The 10631-nt window shown below is 64.8% G+C and overlaps 2 protein-coding genes across 11 annotated transcripts; one reads left to right on the plus strand and one right to left on the minus strand.

Annotated features, from left to right (window-relative positions):
* Positions 1-6: 6 nt before the first annotated feature.
* Positions 7-4952, minus strand: LOC128903224 (fructose-bisphosphate aldolase A-like). Of its 3 annotated transcripts, none has more exons than XM_054187234.1 (4): positions 4846-4952; positions 1470-1591; positions 418-629; positions 7-152 (listed from the first exon to the last, which is right to left on the minus strand). In XM_054187234.1, exons 2-4 carry the CDS (start codon positions 1579-1581, stop codon positions 90-92), a joined length of 387 nt encoding a protein of 128 aa, XP_054043209.1. In that variant the 5' UTR covers positions 1582-1591; positions 4846-4952; the 3' UTR covers positions 7-89. The 3 variants fall into 3 exon arrangements, with proteins under 3 accessions (XP_054043209.1, XP_054043210.1, XP_054043211.1); XM_054187235.1 differs by lacking the exon at positions 4846-4952 and adding an exon at positions 4818-4825 and having other exon boundaries at positions 1470-1592; XM_054187236.1 differs by lacking the exon at positions 4846-4952 and adding an exon at positions 3929-3952.
* A 79-nt stretch (positions 4953-5031) lies between these two features.
* On the plus strand, positions 5032-9757 carry TLCD3B (TLC domain containing 3B). 8 transcript variants are annotated; one of them, XR_008464060.1, is made up of 8 exons: positions 5032-5361; positions 5664-5815; positions 6636-6719; positions 7324-7543; positions 8137-8232; positions 8533-9123; positions 9338-9390; positions 9426-9757. XR_008464060.1 is itself a non-coding variant. In XM_054187238.1 (6 exons), the coding sequence occupies exons 1-6, from the start codon at positions 5308-5310 to the stop codon at positions 8806-8808; spliced, it is 882 nt and encodes a 293-aa protein (XP_054043213.1). In that variant the 5' UTR covers positions 5032-5307; the 3' UTR covers positions 8809-9757. The 8 variants fall into 8 exon arrangements, 1 of the variants encoding a protein (XP_054043213.1); XR_008464061.1 differs by having other exon boundaries at positions 9479-9757; XR_008464056.1 differs by having other exon boundaries at positions 8533-9390.
* Positions 9758-10631: the final 874 nt, after the last annotated feature.

Below are 10631 nucleotides of genomic sequence, written 5' to 3' on the forward strand. Positions count from 1 at the left end.
GAGGCCACCGTGGTGGTATCAGGAATGGGGACGCTGGGGTGGAACCAGGGAGGGGGACGCGGGTGGGGCCACCCCTGGGGATACGGCTGTCACTCACCCTGGGTCGTGGTCTCGCCGTTGGTGCCAGCCAGGGGCACAACCCCCTTGTCCACCTGGGGGATGGGGACAGGGTGACGGGGTTGACATGGGTCAGGAGCACCCAACCCCCCCCACCTCGTCATTGTCCCCAAGGACCCCCAATGTCCCCAGCACCAACTCAGGTGCCACCTTGAAGCTCAACACCAACGAGGGCACCCGATGAAGCCACCTCTGATGTGGTTGACCTGGTTCTACCTTTGAGGGGGTTGATCCGGCTCAAGGAGCACCCAACCCTGCCACGTCCCCTTGTTGTCCCCAATGTCCTCGAGGTGTCCCCACCTTGATGCCGACCAGGGCGCCCTTGCTGCGGATGACCTCGGGGAAGGGACGGCCATCGTCCGCCTTCTGGTAGAGGGTCTCGTGGAAGAGGATGACGCCACCGATGCAGGGGTCCACCCGGCTGTCGGCGGTGAAGAGCAGCTGCCGGTACCAGCGCCGGTTCTCCTCCGTGTTCTCCGCCCCCACTGAGCTCAGCCGCTTGGCGATGCTGCCTGCAGCCATCCCAGTACAAACCAGTTCAGCCCAGTATAAACCAGTATCAACCACTGCCCTCCTCATGCTGCCCAAGTAGCTCCCAGTGCTGCTCCAGGAGCTCTCAGGAACCCCCTGGTGCCACCTTGAAGTTCTCAACCACCTTGCAATGCTGCCTGCAGCTGTCCCAGTACAAACCAGTTCAGCCCAGTATAAACCAGTATCAACTACTGCCCTCCTCATGCTGCCCCTGGGTGTCCCAGTAGCTCAGTAGCACCCAGTGCTGCACCACGAGCTCTCAGGAACCCCCTGGTGCCACCCTGAAGTTCTCAGCCACTTTGCGATGCTGCCTGCAGCCATCCCAGTACCAACCAGTTCAGCCCAGTATGGCCCGCTGGTCTCCTGGTCTTGCCCCAGTGCCTCCCAGTAGCTCCCAGTGCTGCTCCAGGAGCTCTCAGGACCCCCCTGCTGCCACCCTGAAGTTCTCAGATGCTTGGTGATGCTGCCTCCAGCCATCCCAGTACCAACCAGTTCAGCCCAGTATGGCCCACTGGTCTCCCAGTCTTGCCCCAGTGCCTCCCAGCACCCCCCAGTGTGTTCCAGTCCCCTCCCAGTGCCCACCAGTCCCTCCCAGTGCTTCTTAATTGCATCATAGCCGTTCCCAGTGCTTCCCAGCACCCCCCAGTCCTTCCCAATATACTTCCAGTGCTTCCTAATCCTCTCCTAGCAGTTCCCAGTCCCTGCCCAGTGGCCCCCAGTGCCCTCCCAGCAGTTCCCAGTGCATCCCAGTCCTCTACCAGTCCCTCCCAGCATTTCCTAATCCCTTCCCAGTAGCTCCCAGTGCCCTCCCAGTCACCCACCAGTGGACTCATCGGCGGCCAAGATGCCCTTGCCGGGGGCAACGATGCGCTGGGCGATGGCCGCCAGCTCCTTCTTCTGCTCCGGGGTCAGCGCTGGCACCGGCGGGGACATCGCGGCGGCTCTGGTGACATCAGCAGTGACATCAGCCACACCTTGGGGACGTGACAGCCACACCCGCCCCCATGGCTGCCCCGGGGCGGGGGAGGAAGCCAGAGGCACCCAGGGGGAACCCAGGCGTCTGGGGGGGGGGACACGACACACCACCCAGGGGACCCAGGAGTTCGGGGTGGGCGGGGGGGGGGGGCAGTGACACTCCCCCCCCCGGCCCAGGGGGATACAAGAGTTTGGGCGGTGGGGGGAAGACGGGACACCCCCCGACATCCAGGAGACCCAAGATTTTGGGGGGGGGGGGCGAGGAGGGGGGAAGATAGGACCCCCCCACCCAGGGGACTCAGGAGCTTGGGGGAGGGGGGAAGATGGGACAACACCGCGTGTCCGTGTCCGCCCCCCCCAGGGGACACAGGAGTAGTTCTGGAGGAGGGGGGAGGACGGGACACCCCCACTCTCCCAGGGGACCCATGAGTTTAGAAGGGGGGGAAAGATGGGACCCCCCCCCACCCCATCCCCCCTAGGAGACCCAGGAGTTCAGAGGGGGGGGAAGATGGGACCCCCCCACCCCCCAGGAGTCAGCAAGGGTGGAAGATGGGGACACCCCCCCCCTCGCCAGGGGACCCAGGAGTTCAGGGGGGCCCCAGATGTCTGGGGTGGGGTGGGGGGGACACCCCAGGGAAAGGGGGGGAGGGGAGATACGGACCCAGGCGTGCGGGCGCTGCGGGAGGCGAGCGGGAAATGGAGGGGACCCAGGGTGGGGTGGGGGTAAGGAGCAAGGGAGGCACCCGGGCGTCTGGCGGGCCAACCCCCCCCCGGCCCCCCCCCCCCCGGCTCTGAAGGGCGTTTCAAGGGTAGAAAAAGGAACCCAGGCCTCCGGGAAGGGTGTCGTTCCCCCCACCCCAACCCCGACGTGGGACCCACGTGACCCCCCAACTGCGCTTTTCACCCCAAAATCTGCCCCCTTTGCCCCCAAATCTGCCTCTTTCACCCCCAAAATCTCCCGCCAGGCACCAAAATCTGCCCCCGTCACCCCCAAGTCTCCCTCCAGGCACCAAAATCTACCTTTTCCACCCCCAAATCTGCCCCCTTCACCCCCAAAACTCCCTCCAGGCACTAAAATCTGCCCCCGTCACACCCAAATCTGCCTCTTTCACCCCCAAATCTCCCGCCAGGCACCAAAATCTGCCCCCTTTCACCCCCAAGTCTCCCTCCAGGCACCAAAATCTACCTTTTCCACCCCCAAATCTGCCCCCTTCACCCCCAAAACTCCCTCCAGGCACTAAAATCTGTCCCCCTCACCCCCAAATCTGCCTCTTTCACCCCCAAATCTCCCTCCAGGCACCAAAATCTGCTTTTTCTACCCCCAAATCTCCCTCCAGGCACGAAAATCTGCCTTTTTCACCCCCAAATCTGCCCCCTTCACCCCCAAATCTCCCTCCAGGCACTAAAATCTGCTGCCGTCAGCCCCAAATCTGCCTCTTTCACCCCCAAATCTCCCTCCAGGCACCAAAATCTGCTTTTTCTACCCCCAAATCTCCCTCCAGGCACCAAAATCTGCCTTTTTCACCCCCAAATCTGACCCCTTCACCCCCAAATCTGACCCTTTCACCCCCAAATCTCCCTCCAGACACCAAAATCTGCCTTTTTCACCCCCAAATCTGCCTCTCCTACCCCCAAATCTGACCCTTTCACCCAAATTATGGCCCCACATTCCAGAATCTGCATTTTCTCACCCCAAAATCTCCCCCTCAACCCCCAAATTCTGCCCTTCACCCCCAAATCTGCCTTTTTCGCCCCAAAATTTGACCCAAGATCCTCCAATTTGTCCCTTTTTACCCCCAAATCTCTTCCCAGACCCAAAAACGTGCCTCTCACCCCAAATTTGCCTTTCCCCCCCCAAAATCTGCCCCTTTCCCCCCAAAATCCCCCCCACACACCCAAAATCTGTCTTTTTCACCCCCAAATCTGCGCCCAGGCCCCCAAAATCCATATTTTCACCTCAAAACTCCCCCCCACATCCTAAAACCTGCCTTTTTTACTAGAAAATCTCCGTTTACCCCAAAACCTGCATTTTTCATCTCAGAAATTTCCGCTACCTCCTAAAATCTGCCCCCTTCCCACCAAAATCTACCACAAACCCCCAAAATCTGACTTTTTTATTGCCTCAAAATCTGCCTTTACCCGCAAACCTGCATTTTTCACCTCAGAATTTTCCCCTACCCCGAAAATCTGCCCCTTTCTCCCCGAAATCTACCCCGAGGCCCCAAAACCTGCCTTTTTCCCCCTCAAAATTTCCGCTTCCTACCCCAAAATCTGCCTTTTTTCCCTCCCAACGTGCCTTTTTTACCTCAAAATCTTCCTCCTTCCCCTCACGCTCCGCCCCCGCCCCCCAACGGCCCAGAGCGCGCGGGCGGGGCGGGGCCGGCCGCGCCGTGACGTCAGCGCCTCGCCCTAAGGCGAGGGGGGGCTTTAAAGGGGCGATGGGGCGCTGAGTCACGGTTGGGCCGCGGGGGGGTCGGGGGGAGGGTTGAAGCCCCGGGTCGGGGGGACACAGTTTTGGGATGGGGGGGGGGGGCGCAGTTTTAGGGTGCGGGGGGGCTTGGACTCCTGGTGGGGGGAAATCTGGGGGTCCGAGGGGGGCAGTTGTGGGGTTATGGGGGGGTTAGAGCCTCCGGGGGGGGGTGTAGTTGGGGGGGGGGGGGGGCGGCAGTTTTGGGTTGCATGGAGGGGGTTACAGCCTCGGGGGGGGGGCAGTTTTGGGGTGGGTGGGCAATTTTGGGGTGCGGGGGGGGGGGGAGTTGGGAGCCGGGGGGAGGCGGTTTTGGGGTTATGGGGGGGTTAGATCCTCGAGGGGGGCAGTTGTGGGGTGGGGGGCAGTTTTGAGGTGCGGGGGGTGCAGTTTTGGGGTGCAGGGGGGGTTAGAGCCTCGGGGGGGCAGTTTTGGGGTGCGGGGGGGGGGGTTGGAGCCCCGGGGGAGGTAGTTTTAAGGTTCGGGGGGGCAGTTTTGGGGTGCGGGGGGGGTTGGGAACCCGGGGGACGGCAGTTTTGGGGTTATGGGGGAGTTAGAGCCTCGGGGGGGGCGTCAGTTTTGGGGTGGGGGGGTCAGTTTTGGGGGGTTCCGGGGGCTTTTGAAGCCCCGGGGGGGCAGTTTTGGGGTGCAGAGCGGGTATTAGAGCCTTGGGGGGGGGGGGCAGTCTTGGGGTGCGGGGGTTCCCCCATGGGGTGAGGGTGGGGTTTCTGGGTGTCCCCCCCCCCAACACTCACCTCTGGGTGTCCGGGGGCGGCGCGGGGGGTGCCAGGGGCTCCCCCTTATATTGGGGCTCCCCGAGTGGGGCCCCCCCCTTTCCTGACCTTCTCAGGTGACCTCTGCCCTTTCGGACGCCGAAAATAACCCCCCCCGCCCCTCCCCTCCCCCCCCGCTTTTCCCCTCCCCCCCAGTTACCCCCCCCCCCGCCCGGTTTCGGGTGCCCTCCCCCTTGCTGGGGGCGGGGCTTAGAGAGGGGGCGTGGTTTGTATTCACGAGGCTGTGGGCAGGGTCGCGTCCCGGTCGCCACGGCAACCGCCGCTGCGCGTTTCTATTGGTCGGCGGCGTGGAGGCCTCGCCCCCGCGGCAACCCGCCAATCGGTGCGGCGGCGCGCCTCCCTGCGCTCTGCCCGGCAACGCTCCTGCTCCGCCCTTTCCTATTGGCCGGCCGCTGCAGCCAATCAGGAGGCGCGGCGGCGAGCATGCGCGGTGCTCCTCCCCGTTGCCGTGGCGACGCGGCGGCCTGGGAGGGGGCGGTGCGTATGCAAATGTATGCAAATTGGGGGAGGCGGGGCCTGTTGGGCATCCATGCGCTGTGGGGTGCGGCCAGAGGCACACCCCCTTTGAGGGTGAGATGCAAATGTATGCAAATTAGGCGGGTGGGGCCTGGCGGGGAGGGCTCAGGCCTCAGGGGAGGGTTTAGGCGTCAGGGGAGGGTTTAGGCCTGGGAGGGGGGGCTGTGTGTTAGGCCTGGGGGGGGGGAAGACCCGACCCCGCCTCAGGCCCCGCCCTTTGAAGCCACGCCCCCAGCCCCGCCCCATGTGCCCCGCCCCGTCAGGCCCCGCCCCCCTCGGCCCCGGTTCCCATGGCCCCCCCCGGGGCGGCGCTGGCCGCCGGGCTCCTCTTCTTCCCCGGGCTCTTCCTGCTGGCCAAGGCCGCCCTCCGCCGGCTGCGCTGCCCCGAGCCCCACGCCGCGATCCTGGCCGCCAGGTACCGGGGGGACCGGGGAGGACCGGGATGGGGACGGGGGAGGGGGGGACAGGGAGGGGATGAGGACGGGGAGGGGGATGGGCGGGGACAGGGAGAGGGTTGGGGGGGGACAGGGACGGGGATGGGGAGGGAAAGGGATGGGGACAGGGACGGATGCGGCACAAGGACAGGACAGGGACGGGGAGGGGACAGGGATGGATGGGGATGGGGGGGGACAGAGGGGGGACAGGGAGGGGACAGCGACAGGGAGGGGACAGGGATGGATGTGGCACAAGGACAGAGCGCGGACAGGGAGGGGACAGGGCTGGGGACAGGGACAGTGTAGGGACAGGTACGGCTCAGGGACAGCGTGGAGACGCGGATGGATGTGGCACAAGGACGGGGGGGGACAGGGAGAGAAGGGGACACAGATGGGGACAGCGCTGGGGACAGGGATGGATGTGGCACAAGGACAGGGAGGGGACAGGGAGGGCTGGAGGCGGGGGACAGTGTGGGGACAAGGACAGCACAGGGAGGGGGACAGGGACGGGGACGGCATGGGGACAGGGATGGAGGCAGGGATGGCGTGGGGACAAGGACAACCTGGGGACAGGGATTAGCGCGGCACATGGGCAGTGACGGCGACAGCGCGGGGACGGGGACAAGGACGGCTTAGCGACAGGGACAGAGGTGGCACGGGGTGGGGACGGCACGGTGGGGACGGGGGGGGGGCCTTCACGTCCCCTCTGTTGTCGTCCCCCTCCCCGTGTCCCCATGTGTCCTCCCGCCGTGTCCCCATGTGTCCGTCCGTGTCCCCCCGCCCCCCGCTCCGTGTCCCCAGGCTGGTGTCGTCGGTGCAGGCGGTGATGGCCTCCACGGCCGGCTACATCATCTCCTCCTCCTGCCACCACGTCATCGATGACCAGTGCGTCACGGGTGACACACACACACACCCCCCCCGGCACCCATGGGTGCCCCCCGAGTCCCCCCCGGCGGTGCGGTTCAGCACTGGACAGCGCCCGGACGCCCGCGTGCGCGGGGGGGGGGGATTAGGCGGGAGCAGCTGCGCGGGGGCTCAGCCGGGATTAACCCGCGCTCCTGGGTCCCCTCCGGGGTGGGGGGGGGAAGGAGGGAGGAGGGGAGGGGAGGGGAGTGACATAGCCCCCCACCCCCGATGCCTGGGTCCCCCTAAGGGGGTGACATTGGGTCCCCGAACGCCTGGGTCCCCCGCGTTGGGGTCCCCAAGGTCACGTGGACACCCGGGTTCCCCCAGTTGGGGTCCCCACATGCCAGGGTTCCCCCAGGGGCGATGTCCCAGGGGTCCCCAGCCACCTGGGCCCCCCAAGTTCGGGTCCCCAAGCCCCTGGGTCCCTCCAATTGGGTGGCCCAAGGGTCCCTAAACCCCAAACTCCTGGGGCCCCCACACTGGGGTCCCCCAGGGTCCCCCAGACACCTGGGTTCCTCGAGGGGGTGCCACAGGGTTCCCCAGATGCCTGCGTCCCCTGATGTCACAGCCCCCTCCCCCCCAGGCACTGGCTAGCGGGGGCGTACCCCCAGTTCGCCGTCCCCTACTTCGTCTACGACGTCTATGCCATGTTCCTGTGTCACTGGCACCGAGGACGGGTGAAAGGACACGAGGTGGCACCTCCCCCATCCCTGAGAGCGGCTGCTGGCGCCTACCTGCGCAAGGACCTCCTCATGGTGCTCCACCACGCCGCCATGGTGCTCGTCTGCTTCCCAGTGGCCGCCGTGAGTGGGGGCAGGGAAGCGGGGTCATCTGGGGACTCCTCAGGGAAACAGGGATATGCTGGGGACATGGGGTTGGCTCAGGGACCTGGGATGGAGTGACGTCACCTTGGGATGGATGTGGTTATGGAAGTCCACCATGCTGCCATGGTTCTCATCTGCTTCCCGGTGGCTGCCATGAATGGGGACGAGGACGTTGGGGCATTGGGGACACCTTGGAGACAAGGGAAAGGGTTGGGGACATGGAGTTGGCTAAGGAACATGGGAAGGAGGGGTGTCACCTTGGAATGGATGCGCTTATGGAAGTCCACCATAGCTCCATGGTGCTTAGTGACTTCCCCATGGCTGTGGGGATGGAGATGGGGACACTTGGGGACAATGGGATGGGTTGGGGACACTTGGGGACATGGGACAGATGGACATCCCATTGGCAGGGATGTGCTCATGGAGGCCCACCATGCCCGTGTGGTGCTTATTGTCTTCCCCATGGCCGTGGGGAGCAGGAATGGGGCTGGGGTCTCCTTGGGGACACCTCACATCACCCTATTCCCTTGTGCCCCCCTCAATGTCCCTCTGTCCCCGCCGTGTTCCCCCAGCTGTGGCGCCAGGGGAAGGGTGACTTCTTCTTGGGGTGTCTCCTGATGGCTGAGCTCAGCACCCCCTTCGTCTGTCTCGGCAAGGTCCTCATCCTGGTGAGCCTGGGCTTCCCTGAGGGTGGTGGGGCCACCAACCCCTGGGGCTCCAGGAGGACGTCTTGGGTGGCCACGGGTCCTTCAAACCCCTGGGGCTCCCCCTATCAACATGGGGTGGCCATGGGTCCCCAGAACATCTCAAGTGGCCGTGGGTCCCTCAACCCCCGGGGTCTCCAACCTCTGCTGTCTCCAGGAAAGCATCTCACGTGTCCATGGGTCCCTCAACCCCATATCACCCCCTCCCCCACCTCCTGGACGCCTGGGTCCCCCCCTCACCCTTCTCTTCTCCCTCCCCCGCAGTACCAGCGCCAACACACGACTCTCCACAAGCTCAATGGGGTGGCCTTGCTGGTGACCTTCCTCCTCTGCCGCGTCCTCCTCTTCCCCTACCTCTACTGGGCCTACGGCCGCCAGCGGGGGCTGCCGCTGCTGCAGGTGCCGGGGGCGCTGCCCCCCACCTACAACGCCGCTGCTGCCGCCCTCCTGGCCCCACAGCTCTACTGGTTCGCGCTCATCTGCCGGGGAGCGTGGCGCCTCTTCCGCACCCCGCCCCCGCCCCCCCGCCAGCCCCCCTGAGCCCGCCCCCCACCCCCCCACCCCTCTGGAGATCTCGGGAGGGGGGGACGACTCACTGGGGGATCTATGGGGCATGCTGGGGGATGGTCCTGGGGTCCCTATGGGGCACCCTGGGGTGTCCTGGGGGCACCTTGGGGATCTGTGGGGCATCCTGGGGGGGGGGTGGTGGTGTCCTGAGGTCCCTATGGGGCACCCTGATGTCCCCATGGGTCCCCCCCAGCCATGGCACCCCCAAGCAGCACCCATGGGTGCTCCCAGGGAGTGGCAGGGTGCCCAGGGCTGGAGCTGGGGCTGTCACCATCCCCAGGGTGAGAGGTGTCACCGTCCCCAGGGTGTCCCCAGGGTGAGAGGTGTCACCGTCCCCCGGGGTGTCACCATCCCCAGGGGTGTCACCATCCCCAGGGTGTCCCCAGGGTGAGAGGTGTCACCGTCCCCCAGGGGTGTCACCGTCCCCAGGGTGTCCCCAGGGTGAGAGGTGTCACCGTCCCCCAGGGGTGTCACCATCCCCAGGGTGTCCCCAGGGTGAGAGGTGTCACCGTCCCCAGGGGTGTCACCGTCCCCAGGGTGTCCCCAGGGTGAGAGGTGTCACCATCCCCAGCGTGTCCCCAGGGTGAGAGATGTCACTGTCCCCAGGGGTGTCACCGTCCCCAGGGTGTCCCCAGGGTGAGAGGTGTCACTGTCCCCCGGGGTGTCACCATCCCCAGGGTGTCCCCAGGGTGGAGGTGTCACTGTCTGCAGGGTGTCCCCAGGGGTGTCACCATTCCCGGGGGGGGGTCCCCAGGAGTGTCACCGTACCCAGGGGGAGGTGCCCAGGGTGGGAGTGTCACCCACCCCAGGTCGTCCCCAGGGGTGTCACTGTACCCGGGGGGGGTGGCCCAGGGTGGGGGGGTGTCCCTCTCCCCTCCCCCAAGGGCACAGCGGCTTGACCCACATTAAAGAACTTTGGGGACATCATGGCCTCCTCCTTTTCGGGGGGGGGGGTGGGGTGGGTGGGGAGGGGGTGGTGTAGGGCACTGGGGACTGCGTGACGTCACCCAGCAGTCCAGACTGGGAACCCTCCTCTGCCCCAGTTCTCCACCTTCACCTGCCTCCTCTTGGTGGGCCACCTCTGGCCCCGTCTTCTGCCGGGCTTGGGAGGGCTCAAGGCTTGACCTCCTCAGCTGGTTCTAGGTGTCCACAAGGTCTTGAGGAGGTCTCAAAGGTCAACTTTGGGTGTTGATGGAGAAGACCACTGAGGAGACACCGAGAAAACGGCACTGATGGAGAAACTGAGAAGACACCAAGAAGACAACACTGATGGAGACATCAGAACTCAGATCGTTTCAAGGGCAAATCCAAGCGGGAGCAGTTGAAGGTGCTGGCGATCATTTTGTCAAAGTCCATCTTAGAGTGGACACCACCCTGGAGATACCCAATGGGCCTGGACTGGTCCAAGCACCCCAAAACTCTCCAGTGTCTCTCCTCTGGTCTGTCTGCTGCCCATGGACACCTGAGATGTTCTGGTGCCCATGGTTGCGATCATGGTGGGCCCTGGAGCCTCACCATCTTCTCACTGGTGAACTGATGACAACGGACGAGGAGAAGGCAGGGACAAGGAGAAGACCTCTTCCCATATCTCTTTGGTGGATGGAACTCAGGCAGGGACAAGGGAAGCAAAGACCCTCCCACAATAGGAGAAGAGCCTTCTTCTCGGTGTCGGCGAGATAAGGATTCCGTGGATGGATGAAGGAATTGCATGGCTGGTGGTATCCAGAGAGTGGTGGTAAACCTCAGGAGGCTCAACAAGGCCAAGTCCAAGGTCTTGCATAGGGGTGGGGGCAACA

The sequence above is a fragment of the Rissa tridactyla genome, unplaced genomic scaffold (assembly GCF_028500815.1).
Source record: "Rissa tridactyla isolate bRisTri1 unplaced genomic scaffold, bRisTri1.patW.cur.20221130 scaffold_108, whole genome shotgun sequence".
Taxonomy (NCBI): Eukaryota; Metazoa; Chordata; class Aves; order Charadriiformes; family Laridae; genus Rissa; species Rissa tridactyla.

Bases quoted from the DNA above. Each gene is read 5' to 3' on its own strand.
- TLCD3B (XM_054187238.1), top strand. From the start codon at position 5,308: ATGCGCGGTGCTCCTCCCCGTTGCCGTGGCGACGCGGCGGCCTGGGAG. The intron at 5,362-5,663 runs GTGCGTATGCAA...CCGCCCCGTCAG, and splicing joins CGGCGGCCTGGGAGGGGGCG to GCCCCGCCCCCCTCGGCCCC. The intron at 6,720-7,323 runs GTGCGTCACGGG...CCTCCCCCCCAG, and splicing joins CACCACGTCATCGATGACCA to GCACTGGCTAGCGGGGGCGT.
- LOC128903224 (XM_054187234.1), bottom strand. From the start codon at position 1,581: ATGTCCCCGCCGGTGCCAGCGCTGACCCCGGAGCAGAAGAAGGAGCTG. The intron at 630-1,469 runs GTGGGTGACTGG...GGATGGCTGCAG, and splicing joins GGCCGCCGATGAGTCCACTG to GCAGCATCGCCAAGCGGCTG. The intron at 153-417 runs GTGGGGACACCT...CCCATCCCCCAG, and splicing joins GCGCCCTGGTCGGCATCAAG to GTGGACAAGGGGGTTGTGCC.